Source organism: Anas platyrhynchos, chromosome 6 (genome assembly GCF_047663525.1).
Source record: "Anas platyrhynchos isolate ZD024472 breed Pekin duck chromosome 6, IASCAAS_PekinDuck_T2T, whole genome shotgun sequence".
Taxonomy (NCBI): Eukaryota; Metazoa; Chordata; class Aves; order Anseriformes; family Anatidae; genus Anas; species Anas platyrhynchos.
In genome coordinates this window covers 4,758,269-4,780,229 of record NC_092592.1, presented here as the reverse complement: position 1 = coordinate 4,780,229, position 21,961 = coordinate 4,758,269, and the positions used below count along the sequence as shown (strand labels likewise).

Genomic DNA, 21,961 nt, shown 5'->3' with positions numbered 1-21,961 from the left:
GTCATCTAATATTAACATTGATTCTTTTTCTTTTTTTCCTTTATGGCTGTGATGGACAGGCTGAAGAATCCATTTACAGATAATACAAAAATATATTCCAGATAGGCCAGAGCCAGTTTTAATCCAACATGTCAAAGAGCAACCATGTATGCCCATGAAGCTGCATAACGCTGGTGTGGTGATGCCAAGTGTAGCAGCTTTATAAACAAGCAATTTATCATGGAGTTATCACAAAGAGGATTTAATCTCTGCTCAGTCCATTGTTACCAAAAAAACCCCACACCACCCACAGTCTGAAGCAGCATTTCACTGATTTATTTTCTGTTCTCCAGGAAACTGTTCCATGACACTACCATTGCCACGTGCCCTGATGGCAACCACACCCCAGCCAAGTGGCTTTTTTCTACCCACTGACCTAGGTGAGAGGGATTTATTGATGAGAGAGGGATGCTTAATGCAGGGGGAGAGTGTAAAAAACAGGAAAGGATGACACTTCTCCAGGGGCAGCTGGAAACAATGCTGAAACTCCTTTGAACAAGGAAGGCACATACACACACACACAAAACAAAACAAAAAAAAGCAATAAAAACACGTCACTTGAAAATTCAGACTGAAAATGGGAGTCCCCATTTGTTTTCAGGTTCTTGCCATTCCTGTGATGCTATTTCACAGCTCTATCATCTCTGTTGACCTCTGCAGGCATTCAAGGAGTAAGACATTTAGAGATTTTTAAGGCTGTGCTTCGGGTGCTTCTGCCAGAGCTGCACCCTCAGGAGGAGAAGCAGCCCAACCATGGGTTATTATTTCTACGGAAGGAAAGAAATATGTGAATGGCTCCAATCTGGTGCTGTTTTGGGCAATCCATGTTTCCACTGCTTCTTTCTGCCATGATCCCCCACCTCCCTGCCAGACCTCTCCACCTTCCCTCTGGAGACCTCCAGCACTGGCTTTTCTGCCTTCACTGCTGGATGCTGTTCAATAGCCAAGAGAGCTAGCATTTGATCCTAATGAGCGATCTATAGCTTCTCTAGGTGGGAGGCACATCCCAGCAGTTCTGCTATTTGCTGTTCTTGATCTGTTTAAATACTCAACTCCCTGCAAAGGCAGTAACAGTAGTGCAGAAACTGCTCTGCAACAGCCCAGCATGCCACTGTGCTGTATGAACAGTTGATGAAATCTCTTCTAAAAATCCTGCCCTCCTGAATGTCTTTTAGGATTCTTGCATAGATTTACAGTCGCTTTCCATATGCACGTATCCACCATATAGGGCCATAGGAGATGCAGTTCTCCAGCCAGGGCACCTCAGAAACTTTAACCTGACTTCAGCGCATTTTACAATTTTCACCAGGGGGGAAATAAAAAATAAATAATAATTAAAAATATATATAACAACAACACAAAACATCCTGTCTTTGTGGCTTATGAAATAAGCCCAGAGAGAAGTGCGGCAGTACTTCTGACAGCAAATTAAGAAATAATAAATCCCTGCTGTCTGTGGAGCAATCCAGCTCCCCATGGAAAGCCTCCAGAAAAGATTCCTCCCAAGCAGCTGGGATTTTCAGTGTAAACGCAAGCTGCTTCTTGAGAGATTTAAAAATTAATTTCATAAAAAACAGTTTAAAGAGATAGCGTATTTCCTCAATTGGAAAGAAGGTTTGGCAGAAGCCCTCTGTGGCTGCAAGGTTTGCATTGCTCACTGACTGTATCCACTGCAAATACTCAGCAGGTTACAGAATCATTAAGGTTGGAAAAGACCTCCAAAATCATCTGCTCCAACCATCCCCCTACCACCAATGTCACCCACTAAACCATGTCCCCAAGCACCAGGTCCAACCTTTCCTTAAACACCTCCTGGGGCCGTGACTCCACCACCTTCCTGGGCAACCCGTCCCAACGCCTGACTGCTTTTTCTGAGCAGAAATGTCTCCTCATTCCCAACCTGAACCTCCCCTGGCGCAACTTGAGGCCATTCCCTCTAGTCCTATCAGTAGTTAGCTGTGAGAAGAGGCCAACCCCCAGCTTCCCACACCTCCCTTTCTGCAGAGAGCAATGAGGTCTCCCCTGAGCCTCCTCTTCTCCAGACCAAACACCCCCAGTGCCCTCAGCCGCTCCTCACAGGACTTGTGGACCAGGCCCTTCACCAGCTTTGTAGCCCTTCTCTGGCCACGCTCCAGGGCCTCAGTTTCCTTATAGTGAGGGGCCCAAAGCTGAACACAGCACTCGAGGTGCTGCCTCACCAGAGCAGAGTACAGGAGGTCCCATCATGAGAAGAACTGAAGCTGTTAGGCAGAGCAGATGCAAGGCAGGGCTGTCTGCAAACAAAGACACTTGTCCTGAGCATTTTCAGTCCAGAAGTCATTTCCAAAGTGGTGAAGTGGCCTCACACACGTTCGCTACAGGGGTTTTATTGGTGAAAACAGGGCTTCAATGGTAGTTAGCAGAGATTTTGCAGAGAAAGAGCAAGGCGACCACCACCATGCTGACCCACATGGTCAGCAGCAGAAACCACAGAAAGGATGAGGGTTGGCAAAATTGCAAGGGCAGCGCCTAACTTTTTAATAGCTAGGGACGGATTTAACTGAGACCGTGGTAGGGAACAGAGTGCCTCAGGGACAAGAGCATACTCATGCTAAGCTGGAGACAGAGCCCTAAACACGTCTGTGTCTGGTGGTGAGCTGATGCTCATGAGAGCTCGCCACCCCCCTGCAGCCCTGCAGGCAGCCCTGCCACCTGCACGGACCTGAGAGTCCTCAGCGGTGAACAGGAGATGTACAAGCTGTAGAGAATTTTAAAAATCACCCTTACCACGTTTTGCCAAGGCGAAAACGCTGGAGCTGAAAGGAGAGGGAGGTCCCATCCCGTCCTCTGCTTGCCTGTGACACTTGAAACATTAGTTCTCACTGATGGTAAGGGGTCACATCACAGCACAACTAACACAAGCTGAATTGGAAAAACTGGCATTCAGAGGGGCTTCTCTGCACTAAGCCTCCCGTTTGTATCAAAGTCTCAGGCTTTTGCCTGTTAAGTCCAGACAAGTCTAAGCTGAGGTCTGCAGGGTGCCAAGCTAAGAAGCTCTTGCACAGATGATGTGTTTCGTTTATTTTCAAGGTATACAATACACAACTCATTCAAAGTCTTGGCCCTATGGATGCAGAATTTTTATGTTCATTATGATTACAACATGTAAATTTTGCAAAGGACAGAGATGCTAGCATCTCCTCACGGGTTTATTAATAAGCCTATATTTATACTAAAGCCTACATAGATAACCACAGAAAGTTTTTCCCAGTTACAAACTATTTTCTAAAGAAGTCCATGTGTTCTGTTGGTATCAATAGCTCCAGTGTTTCCTGGTGCTGACAGTGTTACGCACTCTTCTAGAAAAGCAATACAGTTGAGAAAAAGGAGCCAGTCAGTCAAGGACTCAATTACAATTTCCCAGCACCTTTATTTTAACCAGCAGTACTCTATTTTCCTCAACCACAGTCATATGAACCAGATAAGTATTTAGTCCTGTTTATCTTGGGTATTCACACGAGTTTCCATTTCATGAGACATGCTGCTCCCTCCCCTCTGATTTTCCATCCCCGTTATTCATGCACGACACTATTTGGTTGATATTTGTTAACAGAGGATCAGCACTGTCTAACCCAAAGGCAGCTTTCCATTCGATTCCCACCAAACCAAAGAAATGCAGTGGGGTGTGCCTGAGGTGGTAGATCTGGCACAAGGAGAGAAAAAAATAGTGCTCTGTATCAGTGTCATCTCATTTAGTCCTCCTGGGTTTAATTTCCACTAGGATAGAGTGGCCATGGAAACCGTCAAAATAAGTCACATGCATTTTTTTTTAATCAGGATGATAGATCAATGGCTTATTCAGTTTGTTTGTAAAATTTTATTTTAACAGACAACTTGTTCTGTATGGCTTCAATTTGCTTTCACATGGAAGAGCAGTCTTAAATACAAATAAAAGCTTATGCTCTAGTTAGACTGAGCCATTCAGCTGATACAGCTTTGACTGTTTTTAAGAACTCATTTGTTACTCGCCCTCACCAGTCTTGACCTGAGACCACTTTCAGGCTGGAGGGTTTTACTGGGTTGGGTGGAAAGGGCACGGCCATAAAGCTACCCCTGCCTCACCCTCAAACCTTCGGAGATGTTTCTCTAAAATGCGTTTGGGAAATACAGGAAGGGGCCAGATGGCATCAGCTCGAGGATTTTCCTTGCCCAGTATCCTCTCCCCAGCAGCAACCACAAGTCTGTGCTTTGAGAAGAGTAAAAGCAGGCCAAATATTTAAGGAACTTCTCCCATATGGTCTCAGCACCTAACTGCTTATGCACAGAGGGTCTCCAGTTGGCAGTCTCCCGGTCTCTTCTTCAACCCACAGAACTTCTCTTCACCTGCATCAGTCTAGGTTTTGCATCTCTCTTAACTGCTGCATGAAGGAATGCCTCCTTCATTTCTACCACTGCAGAACAACACAGCAATCAGGATGGTAATTATAACATCCACATGGATGATGAGGTTCCCAGCATATCTGTGGGGACAGGAATATTTAAACAACTCCTTCCCTCCACTGTGATCACTAAGCATGAGCTTATTTATAATTGCCTTTAAATGGTCAGTGCCCACAACAGACTGCAGAAAACAAAAAAAAACAAAAACAAAACAAAAAAAAGCTTAAGCTTTTTAATCAAAATGAAACCTTTATTTCAATGCAAGTATTCTAACAATTTTTAAAGTAAGCTTCACTGTGCAGCCATGTCATTACATAGAGAAAGACATGATTTTTTTGTTTCTCCCTAATATCTTTAAAAATTATATTTAGGTAATTCATCTGCATTTTGTACTCCGATAATAAAGATGATCTATTTTCCAGTTAACTAGCACTCTTCTTATTTTTTTTAAATGCTGAAAGAAAATGTTTCTAGTTCTTTAAACAGCCACAGTTTGCAGAGGAAGGTACAGTGTACATACACTAGGTATAAACACATTTTGCTGATCAAAAATGCTGCTAGGCATCAGCTCCGTAAGTGTCAGTCAAAGGCCCTATTCAAGAGCAAATATTCCACAGGCTGAAAGGCCAGAAAAAGTTTGTCACGTACATAAAAGAAACATGCTATTCTACTCCACTGCTCTAGACATTGCAACTGACTACCCTGTTGTACTCCTGCACATAATTTTTGCCAAATACATTTTATTTTCTAATTTATTTTTTTTTCAGTAGACTCAAAATGCTTGTTTTCTGGAGCAGTTGTGCAAACAAAGCTACGTGTTCTTGAATCTCATTTGGAAAGTAAACAGAAATAGAAATCTAGTATCAGAAACCGAAATTTGAATCAATCATGATTGAATCTGTTTTGTTTCCCTCACAAGCAGGGCTTCAACTGCATCCCATAACTCTTTTGGTAAATGCACTTCAATAGAGTGCAAGCTTTAATCAGAAAAAATAAAGAAATCTTTCCTAACAGAAACTTTTTACTCTTCCTTGTTTATTTCTAATTCCCCTTAAATCTAGTTTGTGTCTTTAAGTTAGAGCACTATTCATCTGCTGCTGATCACCTAAGCATAACCGACTGTCGTGCCCTCCATTTGGAAAACTGCTGGCTCCTGCAGGATGGACGAGGATTACATTGACCTGAGGACAATTCTCAGTCCTCTTTGTAAGAAGTACTAGTTGTATTGAAAACTGATTCATTTCGTATATTTCTCCTGTTCTATCACTGTTGCCAAGTGATTCTGCATAAAAGGAGAAGTGCACACAGACTCCGTTAATTAAATGTAGGCATCGTAAGAATTTCTGAGCTGTATTAATTTCACAAAGTGGAGAAAGAAGGATGGTTAGCATCTTAGTATGGAGACCACCAAAACACAGCAAGTCTGAGCAAGCCAGCTTTTGAAGCTGAACTAGGAATTGAAACGTTCTCCAACATCACCGCTTTTCTTCAGGCCCTGCAGTGAAAGCAGCCAGCGCCACTAGCAACAGAAATGAATTTTGTTTTTCTTTCATCATTCGTGCTTTACTCGGTTCATTCATTCTTTTAATTGGGAAAAAGAAAAAAAAAAAAAAAAAAGAGCGGCAAAGAATTTTCATCAAATACATTTGCAGTGGCATTAATTAAATGGCTGAAGACAGTCGCTGCAATCCATGCTTTCAGCACTTCGAGATCACCCTCCCAAAACGTGCTCTGCAGACGATCAACGAGCTGCAGGAACACGGAGCTCAGGCTCAGCATAATCAGCCTGCAGTATTTAACACATTTCTCTATGCTTCTAATGCTCAAATAGTTTGGCAGCTCCTTTTGTCCATGACCATACATGCTTCGGGATCAACGAGAAGCCAAATCACGGCCTCCTGGGTTTAGAGAAAGCACATTACTGGCACTTGGGACTCCATAGCACATCAAATTAAGCTTCTGAAATACCAACATTTCTAGTGGAAGTTTCCAAAACTCACGCTGGGAGACACGGGGAACTGCAGTCCCAGGGGCATAACACACTCCTAAGCCAAACCGGGCAGCGACAGCACAAAAAACCCGGGCCTTGTGAATGGAGTGTGGGCATTCTTGACTTGGGGGAACCTGGGTATATTTCAGAGCACATACTACTGCACTACTGTATCTATGGCAGAGCTATCTATTGCTCTAGATACATAATACATAGGAAAAAAAACATTTTACGTAGTTTACATTTGACATTACACCCAAAATAACACAGTAGTTTGGTAACCAAATGAGGACGGCACTTGTTGCTCTCTGTTGATCAGACTGCTCAGAATGTACCAGTCATCTGATGGGGATTAAAACACTAAACCTGAAACAGCAACGGAGCATCACGAACACAGGATTAAGAAAGCTCCAGTCAGAAACGCCAGTGAAACCTTATTTCAGCCCCTTTCTGTGCGTTTTTAACTACAAAACTTTAAAGTCATAAGGTAATTTCTCCAGGCTTTATGCACTCTTGGCCCTTTCCCCTACCTTGAAAGCCGTATGTGACTCAACAGAGCCAGTACAGATATTCACGCAGATAACAAGGCCATCCTTGACATACAGGCAAAGCAATCTCACTCTTTGAAATAGGATTAGTGGTTTAACTTAGGAAAAAAATTAGAAAAATCACCTGTAGGCCAGCAGCTGCAATGAATAATTTTAGATCAAATGGATAAGTCATCAAAATCATAAGCTACTGGAAACGGCTTCAGAAGAGACAAGGTCAAGCAACCTTAATTATAAGTATTGTTAGCTGTAATCCTGATTTTAGATACAAGTCTTCCAAGGATATAAGTTTTACATTTGAATGACACAGAGGATATACTTGAAAGAGGAAACAGGCTACAAGAAAGATTTCATTTCCATCTTGAGGTTGGTTCACATTTTTTTTGCCCCAAGGCAGATGGCAGAGCCCAGACTTTCTGAATGCCCGCGCCCACTTTGAGCTCATCCTTATCCTTGGCCTAATGAGAACAAAGACACCAGACCAACTTTTCTTCTCCCAGCCCGACATGTCACAGACACCTCTCTAGGTCAGCTGTCCTTCTCCCTGCCTGCAAGTTCCCTTTTCTCAGTATCCACTCTCTGTCCGCTTTGCAGAGAGCCTATACATTTACGTGAGGAATGAGGTACCACTAGATTATACCAGAGTCTGGATGTTCTGGGATTCAGTGCTTTCTTCTTTCCCCCTCCTCTCTAAAATCATAAATCAACTTTTCTCTCTCGTGCTGATAGTGCAATAGCTCCTCGCAATCTGATCCATTTCTTAAAGAATCACTGTCTTCCATTCTTAAGAATTTTATTTAATGAATGAAGCTAATCTGTAAATAAATATAAGAGCAACTTTGGTACCTTCCAAATAATCGCTGGGTACAGCACTGGATGCACACCGCCCACGTAATATTATCATTGCCGTGACGCACAGGGCTTTTTTGAACGCCTTGTCCTTACAGTTAGGAGTTTCGCTGCTCCCACGAGAAAAAGAGGTGAGAGATATGAGACGTCAAGTTGGGGAAGGAGCTCTTCCCTCTCCTCCCACATTTCCCACAAAACACACCCAGGCAGCTACATCTCCACAGCGCCTTGGAGTTCGGAGGCTGGGGGACAGGACAGGACCCAACACAGAACCTCACTTGCATTAAGTTCATTCTTTGTGTGTTTGAACACATTTTAGTTTCCTAAAATTGTTAACTCACTCCCTTCTGTTATAGGCTGCCTGCAGAACGCTAAGGAAACATATTCTTAGGAAGGAACTGTTTACTAACAACAATAAGTTCATTTTCTCCGCAATATATAACTGATAAATATTAACAGTGCCTGATGAAATACTTTATCTGAGAAGAATCACTATGTCTCTATTTAGAAAAGAATCATAAATTGTTTCAAAGCCTTCAAAAAGTGAGAAAAGAAAGACAAGGCTTTTACCTGTTCAGATTTAATCACCTACCATAAATATTTCAATTTGCAAACAAGTTTCCCCCTACCATCCAATACAACTATAGTTTTTATTCATGAAAACTCTGAATAATGTGCAAGAAGGCACATTACAGTTTTAAAAACTGTATTCCAAAGGTGACGTGTTCGGCCAGGGCAAGGATATTTATGCAACTAACTCAGGTATTTATACACCTGAGAAACACAGCACTCATGGGTAATGCAAAAGCTGCATCCGAGCAACTGTTCTTTTCTAACTACATTAATACGTCAATATTTAAACAAACATGACAGTTTTCCTTACAAAACGAACAGTGAAACTTGCCATCAGCTCAACGCTGTTAAGTAGCAGGGCTGTGAGTATGCAGTACCAGAGACAAATGTTATGGAGCAACAGATTTATTTTAATACAAAGAAGCAACCCAGGGAATGATGTTTAAGGCATTGGAGAGAGGTCAAAAACTGTTTTTTTCCCAACAGAACTAAAATATGAAAAAGGAGGCACTAACGAAGAAACGTAAAGGAAAACATAGGGGATAATACTAAAAGCATCAATATTAAACTTTTCCTGGACACTAGGGCTACATGTTACCTCTCACATCCTGGTAACCAGCAAAGACAGTTAAGCGCTTCCCAAAAAGTTGTTCTGCAGAATTACTGACAAATTTGTGTCCTTCATCCCCTGCACAGTATGAACACTATTAACCCTTGCTTCCTCACTTCTCCCAAACAGCTTCCCCTGCCAGTAATTCGGTTAGAGGCTGAACTGACCCCAAACAAGCGCACCTGTGTTGACTCAACACTCCAGTAATTTAAATCTTTCTTCTCTACCTACCCAGTAATTTGTATCAATCTCCTAGGAACTTTGCATCACTGATGCTTCCTCCCACGCATCAAACTTGTTTCAGGCAAGCAATTACAAGTGATTCGAGGGGACTGTCCTACAGGCAAAAGACAGAGTGATTGCCTAAACCACCTCCTTAAGACTACCACAGACCAAATAAAATAAGCATCCAGTTTTGAGCTGCAAAAACATATTAGTTGTTGACTCGTGCATTATGTTGGCAAGCACAAAGATAAACAACGCAATAAAATCATAGGCCAGGCAGAGCTGTTCCAACAGAGATGGCATTAAAACCAAACTAAATCAACCTCTGCACTGAAATTGCTGCTCAGCTTTCCACAATGAAACATGCTGCAGTTCTCCGGACATTTTGAGACTTGTTAATTAGGTAATGTATAGCTGACCATTAACAAGCAGCAGTGTCACGTGAAGGGATATTAATATAATGAAGAGTGGAAAGGAAGGAGACAGAGGCAGGCTTTGGGCACTTGCAGCAGTGTGCCAGGGTTTTGTTGTGATGCCCAGATCCTCCCCGGGGCTGTAGGTGTAACCTAAAGCCACGGTCAGACAGGTGCTGACTGTGGCCATCTGGATCCAGAGAAACTGCCAGCCCCAGAACACGGTCTGGAAGTGGGGTCAGTCATGGCCCTAGAAACCTATTTCACATGAACAAAAAACAAAACAAAACACACACACACACACCAGAAAAAAAAAAAAAAAATATGGGTAGCTTGGGTTAGGATCTGCTAAAGTTGAGCTCCATAAACGTGCTTTGAATCTCACACATGTATAAATCACAAGCAATCACAGTGATGTGAGTGATCATACCCAAGTTAGAACCCGCTGCAAGAGAAAAGGAAATTCCCTCGTGTTCTGTTAATTCTCATTCAAGTTATCTTTGTGAAGAAACTTGTTTTGGTATTTCCATCAATTCCAGAAATGAAATTATGTTATCAAATATTGACCTTTTTTCCTACCATCTTTTTAACACCATTCCCTGGTTTGATTTTGATAATGACCAATTAAAACAGCTTTTCTTTTTTTTTTTTTTTTTTTTTGCTTCTGGGTTTTAGTTAACACTTTTTAGAAATTATTTAAAGAATGTAGGACAGAAGTGTTGCATTATTCACAGAAGTGTATCAAAGAAAAGCTGCATGAAATCTTGACATTAAGAAAGAGATTTTTCCCTGCCTCAAACTGTGCCAAATGAGTCACTTTTATTCAACACTTGTTACAGCAACAGAAAGGATAAAATAAAGTTATTGCTGCCTAGTTTCAATATGTTGGGTACTGTTAAACAAGATGCACATTATGACAGTACGTGGATTTTATAGCTCATGTAAAATATGATGTTAAATCAAAGAAAAAACAGAGTAACAAGGACAAATCCAAGTCAGAAACTGGAATTAATTTGTTTTGGGAGTCATATCCAGCAGTCACCCAGTACAGAGTGAGAATGATCTTCATCATGTAGTTGTAGCAGCCACCCTAAACTTAGCTGTCCTCATGCAGCTCCTGGTAAGAAAAAAAAAAAAAAAAACCTACAAAAGCAGCAAAGCTATGCTCTCATAGCATTGTAGTAGCATGATTTTATCACTATACAGCTTGCCTCTTCTCCATTTTTCCAGTCACTTCTGGGCTTTAGCTTCTTTTTGATACTAGTTCTCTCAAAAAAAAACAAGGAAAAGAAGATTGCAGACAATTACCTTGGTAGCATTGCAAGTTTAAAATCTATAAGAGCAGTGTTAAGACAATTTAGAGATGATTATTGCTTTCATGCTTTATTTCTTCATTGATATTTGTTCTGATTGGCCTCCCCCGCACCCACTCTCCCTTGAAGTTTTTCTTAACTCTTGACAAGGAACTAACGTTGGTTATGTGATGCAAGCAAATTAAACTACCTGTTTCTGGTTAGGCATGTGGTTTGGAGAGGCAAATTTAATTCATAGCATATTGAGTTAATACAGCTCTCTAAATCTGAAGACTTCTCTGGCAGTAAAGGAAATAAAGCTTATCTATGAATATGCAATTACTCTGCATGACAGACGTGTGAATTTGTTATTTCTTTGACTACTTCGTATACAATGTCATATCAATGCTCTGAAAATCAACTTAAACGTCAGCAGCTTCATTTCTTAAAATCAGTGGCAGAGGCGGTACTTACTACAGAGAAACATTTTCTTATAAACAGTTATTAGGACTGTCTCTTGACGTCTTATTTTTAATAAGAAAAACAAACGAACAAACAAAACAGAAAACAACCAACTTACAAGGAATTAAATAAAATATTTCTGTACACAATTTTCCTGCAGTTAAATCATGAAAGGCTACATTTTGAAAGGTTTTAACAGTTTCTGTAGTATTTAATAACATGCAATTCTTCAGGAGCAGAATATATAACACTATGTAAATAAACTACATGGACAAACTGCCTGCAAAGCAACTCATATTTTGCACCCATTTTATTTTGCACCCATTTTACATACTTGCTTACAGGGCAAGGTTTTTTGTTTGGCTTTTTTTTTTTTTTTTTTTAATTAAAAGCCTGAAAATAATGAAATAACAGTTAAAGCCAGGTAGGCAAGACACAATTGTGGACAATCAGATACCTTGACATATTTTATATTTACCCATCTCTTCTGTAATTACCCTGAGAGCAGATTTTCCATAATACCTACTTTAAGGCATGATATGGCCCTCTAACATAAGTTCCCCATTACATTTGAAAGGCACTGCCATTTCCACGTACCCCCTTCTCCACCACTGACCCAGGACAGAAGGTTTCCCCTCTGCACAACACAGGAACTACTTCTTCAATCCCCAGTTGGACAGAAATCCAATTAAAGACATGTAAGCCCTGTTCAGAAATGGATTCATTTTTCACACAACTCTTCTCATCGTCTTGACATGCTGGAGCAGTCAACCGTAATTGGGAGCAAAATTGTGAAGCTGTTCTTTCGTAAAAGAGCCTCGATATTGCTACCAGAAGGCTCACAAACTCTGAACTCATTAGCTCTCAAAATTAAAAGCACTTACCTCTTCAAGGACATCTGCAAGCTTACTAAGTATCTCCTCAGGAAGGCTCTGGAATGTGGGAACGCTGCAATACAAGAGAAACTTCGATTAATGGATACTGCTGTGTATTTCTTAAACCCAGCTGTAGTTCTTACATAACTTTCACGCATATTTAGCCCTCATCATTTGGGGCTGAACAAGAGTTCACCAGAAGACCAGCATATATAATGGGAAACCAATCTTTGCCTTCCAGCCAAGAGGTATTTTTAAGCGTTCACTTGCTACAATGGGAGACTACTTGCAGTAAACATCTGGAGAACCACTTGCAAATCTAGTAATCAACTATGAATAAATTACAGATTTACTGGAATGAATCTGTGCGGCAAACCTGTTCAGTCACACACATGACTGTACTAAAGTTGCCTGCTTGAGCTCCATTACACCAGAAATACAAAAAACAAACAAACAACAACAACAAAAGATATCATTTCTAACCAACGATACATAAAAGACTGAGTGAAACTACATACAGACATAAACGCAGAATAAGGGTAAGGGAACTGTAACAAACCTGAATCAAACAGCTGTTGTAATTATTGAGTACCTCATGGGAGAGCTTTACATCCAAGGCTTGTTTGTTTTCTTTTGCCAAAACACCAACTTTTCTACTTTTTTTTTTTGGTAGTATTTCCCTTGGCAAAGGTCTCCCACACCTGCATGGACTTGCTGGTCAAGATGGGAGCGGTGCACCCATAGTCCACAGAACTTTAATTCTGTCTGGGGGAGGGTGAGGGATATGAAGCTGTCTCCAAATCTCCTGCAAGTACCCTGACCTTATCTGAGGTCAGGGTGCATCTCCACGACCTTACAGTCTTGACCCAGAGATCCCAGCCACACTGCGACCCCTTGCTCTCTCATTTGCCGTTTTCCATAGAAGCTCGATGTTCACCAGCATTCCCATGTGATGCCAAACAAAACACATGGGCACAATGTTTGTTTCAGAGGCAGGAAGGCAGTGCTGTACCTGCTTTAATTAAAAATGCTTGTCATCGGCAGCCTAATCAGCAATGCAACATGAGCTATTAGCTCAAACATAGCACTGAGCTGATACAGCTCTTTTGAGCCTATTTCCAAGAACAGCTTGCTCAGGATTTGCTTTATCATGCTCCATTACAAGGCATAAACATAATCTTATGCTGCTAATATTAAATTTAGATCCCCAGTGTGTTGCTCCAGTTTCAGGAACACTGATGTTCAGGTGCAGAGCTAGGAGGGAGCAGACTGCTGGGGGGAGTTTCCTACAGAGAAGCAAATATAACCCTAAATAAATCAGATTTTGCCTTTCATGCGAGTTTTCACATGTTATTTTTGATCATGTACAAGTTATTTGCCATGATTTGTAGAGCTAAAACCCCAAACCCTAGGTTTTCTAGGTTTTTGCAACCCAGAACCTGCTGAAGAAAAAGTCCTGTCATTTGACTGTGGGGCAATTAGACCGTTTAGGTTTCAGGAGCCTGGAACAGTTTCTGAATACAGAATTTGATTACTGGTAGTGTACCCGGAGAAAACCCAGCCACAAAAAAACAAAAAGAGAGGACAGAAGACCTCGCAGAGATCATGCTAGCAAATAGTATTGTGCCTGAGGCCAAGCTTTCCTGTTACATGAAGTGCCCAGTGAACTTAATTTGTGAGCACAGTTAAAGCAGAATTTGCTTTTATTAACTTAAATACATTCTACTCTGTAATGGAATTAAGAAGGACTTCTAAATCTATTTCTCTCTCTCTCTCTTTTTTTTTTTTTTTTTTTAAATGTAACTTTAACTGAACATGCAAATTAGTAACAGGACAGAACCAGCCGGCTATGTGCAGAAAACTGTGCTTGTTCTGGCTCTCAGCTTTTTTTCTGCTCAGGAAGCACTCCTTTTCAATGACAATACCTGGCTCCACAATGCAACGTGAACACAAAACAAACAAAAAGGAGTTATACGGTGTCTGCTCATGATACCAACACTTAGATTCCGACACGAGGAATTAACTAGTGGGAGAAGGTAACACTCCCAGACATCTAGACAAGTTCTGCTGTGGCTGCACCACAACACTCCTGAAAGGGGGGACAATTCACTGCAGTATTTTCATTTATATATTTTGCTAATTATGTCCTGTGAGTCTGTGCAACCCACAGGAGGGTAGCAGAACACATTCATTATATGCCAAGCACAGGAGAAACATGGGAATATCAGGTAACCTCTGAATGAATTGGTAATTTTATTATTGAAAACCTGTGATATTAAATAAACAAGGAAAATTGCCTAGGAGAAATGCTTATAACTTAAAAACAGCAATAGAGAAAGTCAGCTTGTTGACACAACAAGCTCCAACTAAGGCACATCACAGACGTAGTATCCTGCTCAACAGCTAGAGGTAGCAGTACAGCCAAATTGTACTGGGGTTTCATCATAAGAAGTTAAGAAGTCTTACAAGACTCAAGACTGCTCATCACTTCAATACCAAAAAAAAAAAAAAAAAAGATAAATAAATAGAGCTGCCTACCCCAAAACAAATAAGCAAAAACAGAAAGACGACCCATACTGAACAAATGTCTTTTGAAAAAGCAGAAGGAAAACATTCATCGACCTGTTAAAAAAAGTGTTATAAATTTCTGCAAACAGAATTGATGATAGCAATGATAAAAACAAGATTTGAAAACACACTCAAGTGTGCAACAGTACTGAATATTTGGTTTAATTCTCCAGATCAAATATATGTAAACACACACACACACCCTCCATAACAAGATTAAACAGTCTTAAAATAGATCCTTACTTGCCTGCTCTACGAAGATTTGCATATGATGATCAATATTTTGGAGACTATTTCATGCAGGTAAATGCACTCACATGAAAATGGAGCCTCAACTCTAAAGGGAGAGCTTTGTGGAAAGCATCTGAGCAGCAAATTGCTGCGCGCTGGAAAACATACACTGGGAAGACAAACAGGAGCAGAAGGCACCAAAGAAAGAAACCTTTGAAGATTTTGCAGCACTACAGGTAAGAACAGTTAGATTCTGTTTTCTACTATTTTGTGAAACTGAAATCTGAAAACATGCAAACCAGATAATTTAGCATTTCAATTCAGATGTATTCATTATTTATGATGGAAGAAGTCACAGCAAACAAGGCTCTATCTCATCGTGAAATCATTTACCCTGTGCACAAGTCTAAAAAAAAACCAAACAAACAACAAAAAAAAAAAAACAGGGCTACATAAACGCAGACTTTCTCTGACAACTTCTTTTCTCCCCAGTCCTTAAAAACCTTCAGTAACGAAGGCTTTAAAACATCCATGTAATCCATTCTAGATCACAATTGCTACAGCTAGAAAAACATTTTGGTATCTAATGCTCATACCTCTCAGCACACGGCACTTCATCTTAGCCGCAATCCACGTGAAGGAGTTTATTCTACTTCCCTCCATAACCACCACCCACACAGACAAGGAACCTCACCTTTTGTAGACTAACACTAACATCTTATTTAGCCTTTCCTTCTAAGCGGTGTTTCCCACAAGTCTGATGATCCAGTCCTGGGGGCTCCCTCCAGCTGTCTCTTATTCCAAACATTGAGCAGCAATTGCTCTACCTGCACCGAATAATTTATTGTGCAGCTGACTGGAAGGGGAAAGATCTGCATTCAGACCCACCCAGGCAGAAATGTGAACGAACACCCATCTTGTTCATCGTGGGTGAATACCTTGATTGCTCATTCCTAGGACAGAGAGAGGGTGACCAGGGTTTTCTCTGCTGCCTAATCCTTTAAATATATTTTGTGAAAAAAAATGGTGATTAATTGCAGAAGCAGCTCCAACTCTACTACAAATTCCCCTGTGAAACAAACAGCTGACTGGTGAACAACACTGCAATACTTAATGCCTGTAACACTGATCAGTTAAAAAAAAACAAACGCACTGAAACCCCACCTATGGACTGTAAGTAATGACATAAGATAAGGCTCTATATGGAACAGAGAGGCTTTCACAACTGAAATTCTGCTCACCTGTAGTCTCCCCCTGCTCCTCTAAGTTTTTTATTGTGATATGGGTGCTCAACAATATTTCTGTTATTTATGCCTGTTTTATATGACCTGTCTGCAAAAGTACAGTCCAAAACCCACCTGAAGAGCGACCTCCAGGCCATCCTACAAAGCTGCATAAGAGCACACGATGAGGAAAGGAAAAACAGATCCCTAACCAGTGTTTTCTGCCTGGTTAGTGGCTTCATGGTTCAAGTCTGCATAAGAAAATTGAATTTTACAGCAAACAGCAATAAACGTCATGTTTTTAAATCAATCCACAAACACTACAACACTTTATCATTTTCTGGCCCAAACCTTGTTAGATTTTTCCTTTGACCACGAAACACAGAACTGAACTAGCTGTACCTGTGGAGCTATATGTACCTTGTTAGCTATATTCCATGCCATTCAGCTATGGAACTATTTTGTACTATTTTTGCTATTGTACTATGTTTGCTACTGTGTACTTGATGACAATCCGTACACCTTGTGAGGGCACTGTGGGGAATTGCTTGCTGTCAGTAGGAACTGCAGAACAGCTTTTCCTGTTGGCTCTAGAAGCTAACGTTTTCACAGGGAGCTCAACATGTTAAAGAAAGGATGCCAAAATTGGGAAAAACAGCTGTGCAAAAGTGTCCATGTGGAATCTCCATCCAAATACAAAAGCAAAGATCTGCCTGATCTGAAGGGGGTGGAAGGAGGTGTGAAAGGTGAGGTTTTGATTCCTAGTGATCTGCAGTCATTGACTTTTAGATGGAAGCAACATCCCATTGGTAACAACCATGATCTGCAGGAAAGCACGTGATGTAGGCGACTGTGTAACTTTTGATTCATCCCATGGGACTACCCCTGTATAAAACCGGCAAGGGCTTCCAAATATTCCTGGCTGTAACCCAAGAGGCTGATTTTACCTTAAAAAACACTTAGCAGCACAGATGCCAGCTTGCAGACAGCACATCTGTCTTCTGACATGCATGAAAACAATGCAGAGTCCTTAGATGTCTTCTGTATTCAGCCCAACACAAAAGCAGCTATTCACTTTCTAAATACACTTCAACATGTGTTTCCTTAACTTTTAAAGGGTGTTCATTAAAAGTGTTCATCTAGCTTTGCAGACAGGAACAGACAGTCCTTGTGGGTTAACCAAGAAACAAAACCTTTATCTTTTATTATTGGTTGGCACGGTAATAAATGCAATTGTTGTCAATGTTTTCTTCCTTGGGCCAGTTAGGGTAAGCACAGTTTAAAAATCAAAATATATCAGTAACAGGAAATGAAGTCTGTCTTCTTTCACTGAGTTTCTTTTCTTTTTTTTTTTTTAAAGCCAAGTGGAATGAAGGTTGAAAAATGCTAAAACTTTTGCTCTTGCTTTACCAGATTTGGAATGCCCCTAGAGCACAGTCTCTCCTCTCTGAAAGAACCAAGGATAAACCTTACCTGGCAGAGGCTGTCTCTTGATTTATGATGCTCACATAAACCATGTTTTGAGCAACTCAGCGTGAGAATGCTCTGTAACAGGCAGCCATCCAGAGCCATCAAGTTGCGTCAGATATGAACTCTAGCTCTGCCAGGATCTGGTCTTACCAAAAGAACTAAGAAACAAGTTTCCAGCCTTATTCATTAACCCTTCCAAAAATTCACTGTGACATCTTTTATGTTGTCTTCTCTTTGCCTTCTTAGACTGGGACATATTGCATCAGACAACCCTATATAGCCCCATGGCACAAAGGGGAAATTACCTTCCCCATTTTGACATCTGTCCTGAGTTCAAGGGGGATCTTATAGAAGACAATTTCAGAATGAATATATATATATATATATTCATCATTGTTTCAGATCGTGAACAAAACCATCTCCCTGGGGCACTCGAGGATGCCATGTGGATTACTGGGTGTCAGAAGTACCTGGCAATGTCCAAGCACTGAGACTACCTGGTGACCGGATGGTGTATCAGCCTTTTGGAGAAAATCCAACACTTTGGAGGAGGTGGTAGTAAAGGAAGTCTCCTTTGAGAAGTGAGGAGAACTGTTAGCATGTGCCTGAACCCCACACAGCTGTGAAATGCTTTTGTGATACTGGCCAAGGCACCGAGTGATACAGTAGCATATTCATTATGTATCTGCAAACTGTTGCATCCCGATACAATTTCTCATTCCCATCAGAAAAGAATTACTATGTGGAGGATAAACTATTTCTTTACACCTAATACCCATCACATGAAATGGAAAAGAAGAGGCAGAAAATAAGTTCAGAAAAGGTGTGTTTACTTCTCTAGAAACTCAGTATTTACCTATTATAAATGTAATTGGTAAGTCAAGGGTAGCTTTCCTGAAGCAATTTCCTGCACCTTTTGCTTAGCTTTAAGAATATTAGAGGAAAAAAAAGAAAGGGAAATGAAGAACGACATTCACTCACACTTGCATTAATTACACTTACGTCTGGCCTTGAAATTGATGAAAATAACACAACTTTTAGAAAGACTAAATACATTTGTTCTACAATTGCTACAGATGACTTATCTGCTGTGCTCAAGCTACAAGGGCATTAAAATCATTTACGATTGTTCCTCTCTGAATGAAAATATTGTAGCTACAGTTTTAAAGCCCTGCCACTCATAACATAGAGCTTATTCTGGTAAATCAACTCCGTAAGGGCATTTGTAGTAAGCATTTTCTCTCAGAGAATTACCCGGTGATGGGAGCAGTGACGGGGGGTAATGGGACTGTAAGGGCAAAGCACCGACACAAAATGGCTGCTCAGCCCCAACAGGAGAAAATGGCCGCTAGCCTGGGAAATGCAGGCCTGGGAAGCAGGGGCATCCGTGGCGTGCAGCTGGACACCTGAGAACCAGAGATGTCCCGAAGATACTGCCAATCAAGACAAAGCAAGAAACCGAGAAACAACTTAGCACCTGAGGAAGTGGGAATTGAGGTAGGAAACTTTTGTTGTTGTTGTTTTTCAAGAAAATGAAGGAAAATAAGAAACACTATCCTGTACTGGATTTCTCACCGATTGGTTATCTGAAGTGACACTGTTCTATGCTCCCGTATGTCTCAATAATATAATATGGGCCAGATTTTTACCCAATATGGAGCTGGTCTGTCTGAGAAACTTCTCATTCAGCATGTATTCTTTATTCTCTACTATTTTTTTTTTCCTTTTCCGACAGGCTTCTATGGAATGTCATGTTGACTTTGTGATGCTGTGTATCAAATCCTAAACTCTGCAACATGCTTCAGCTTCCAGGTGAGTTTCCATCTGTCACTTTGGTACCCTTTCTGGGTCCATTCCTAAGGTGGTCTATATCTCAGGTGAGTTTCTAAGACCCTTTCATATTTGGTCCTTTCTGAGACTGGTTTCTTAATTAGACCTGTTTGAGGTCAGTATCACATCTTTTGAGATCAGTTTGATACATTTGGCATAGATCATTTTATGAATATGTATATGTGTACATAGTCTGTCATAAGTATAGCCTACTGTAAGTATAGTCTTGATAAATATGACCTACCATAAATATATTCGACAAATTTGTAATCCGTAAGTATTTTCACTGCCATCGTATTACTGATGTTTGTTGAACCAATAATACCAATCTGTATTTACTGATATATTACTGATTTTTAGTACCCCTGAGTACCTTGCTACTACTTCTAACTTCTGCTACGATTAAATAGTGTTACACTTGGGTTGGGTAGCCCCCTCCTTTTTGGATTATGCGATCTAGTTACACTCTATGAGCACATAAAAATGGGAAAGATGCAGAAAGCAAATGAACTGATTTTTTTCCTTCTGAGCAAAAGACTTAAGTAAGTGTGAAGGGCTGCATTTTCTTTTAAATCTCATGATGAAAGGATATAATAATGATGCTAATGGATGGAGTCCACTGACATCATGAGGACAAAACATATTTCCCCATGGGAAATGCATGTGGGGCACCCGAAAGGATCAGAAAAGGATGTGGTTGTAGACTGTGTTTTGGTCCACACACTGTTTATGTTGAGTAGGCTGCTCAGGTATTCTGGAATAATTTTTTTTTCCCATGTTTCTGTCAATCCCTGTCTTTCCCTGACAGGGGTTCATTATCAGAGACAGCCCTCCTACTTCATTTTACAGTCACTGGGGAAATTGCACAATTGAAAGAAAAAAAGATGTTTTTGTCATAATGAGAGAAAAGGAGCAAAATTAGCAGGTATATAAACCCATTCACCCATTTTAGATCCATTTACTCAAGATTATTAATCTTGTAAAGGACAGTTGCTCAGAAAGAGCTACAAATGTTCAACAGTAACAACAACTTTGATAATATTGATAATTCTAAGCATGCACATTTTTGGTCACCCAATTAAAGACAGGATTCACATTGCCAGTAGCGTTACTGCCATGCCAGCCCTTGCTGGAGGAAAACTAATACCTCACCTTAGAATAAGTCCATAGGAAGGCCACAAAAATGATCAAGAGGCTGGAGCACCTCTCCTACAAAGGCAGGCTGAGGGAGTTGGGGTTGTTCAGCCTGGAGAAGAGGTTCCAGGGAGACCTGACAGAGGCCATTCAATACATAAAGGGAGCCTAAAGGAAAGCTGGAGAGGGATTCTTTGTCAGGGAGTATAGTGATAGGACAAGGTGTAATAGCTTTAAACTGGAAGAGGGTAGATTTAGATTAGGTATTAGGAAGAAATTCTTTCCTATGAGGGTGGTGAGGCACTAGAACAGGTTATACAGAGAAGCTGTGGATGCCCCATCCCTGGAAGTGTTCAAGGGCAGGTTGGATGGGACTTTGAGCAACCTGATCCAGTGGGAGATGTCCCTGCCCATAGCAGGGGGGCTGGAACTAGATGGCCTTTAAGGTCCCTTCCAACCCAAGCCATTCTATGCTATTACCTTTTGAGAATGCTTTTTTTTTTTTTCCACCTCTTCTGCTGTTATGTTGGTATTTCTTCGTATTTCCAAATCAAATTATACCTGTGGTCCTAAAGGAAAGATTCTGTATCTTCCAACTCACTTATCTTCTCTGAAATTATTAGATAGGCTATTAAAAAATAATACTCATCACAATACGCCTTACACTCTCATACATCGAGTTCTTTATTTCTATGATCCTGCATTTGCAATATAGCAAAAATTAAGTTCTCCATGGCTAGCAATGCCTAGTAATTATTACCTAGTCAGAACAGTTTACTGCGAATGAGTTTTTCTCCAGCTTTTTTCCCTTTCTGTTGGAGATATTGTGGGAAATGAATACTCATACTTCAGCCTCCATGGAAAATCCTGAATTGGTGTGTCTAGCCTGATTTATTCTTATGAATTTCAACCGAAACAACAAATTCATCACTGTGGCAATGGAATAAAGTCAAATGGCATCACAAAAACCATGATCTCATACAAGATGCAAATACTTGAAAATGAAAGATGTTTTCGACTCACTCTTGCACTATCTCAAATAGATCCTTAAACACTGAGTAATATTTTGAAGACAACATTGCACTGTAGAGTTTGAAGAAGTGAAAAGTCATATTTGCATTCATAGTCCATTTTGTCACATTTCTCCAAATTGGATATTTACAACATCTTCAAAAACAATTTAAGCCAGGCATTTTGTGTCTAACAGATG

General features: G+C 40.6%; 1 protein-coding gene across 6 annotated transcripts in view; it reads right to left on the bottom strand.

Moving 5' to 3' along the window:
- The window catches only part of PRKG1 (protein kinase cGMP-dependent 1), a 450,310-nt gene that overhangs the window by 154,542 nt on the left and 273,807 nt on the right, over nt 1–21,961 (bottom strand). For all 6 annotated transcript variants that reach the window (XM_038180896.2, XM_038180894.2, XM_038180893.2 and 3 more), the window contains one exon: nt 12,305–12,368. In XM_038180896.2, coding sequence (XP_038036824.1) covers nt 12,305–12,368 — 64 coding nt within the window. The remainder of the gene's footprint in view (nt 1–12,304; nt 12,369–21,961) is intronic.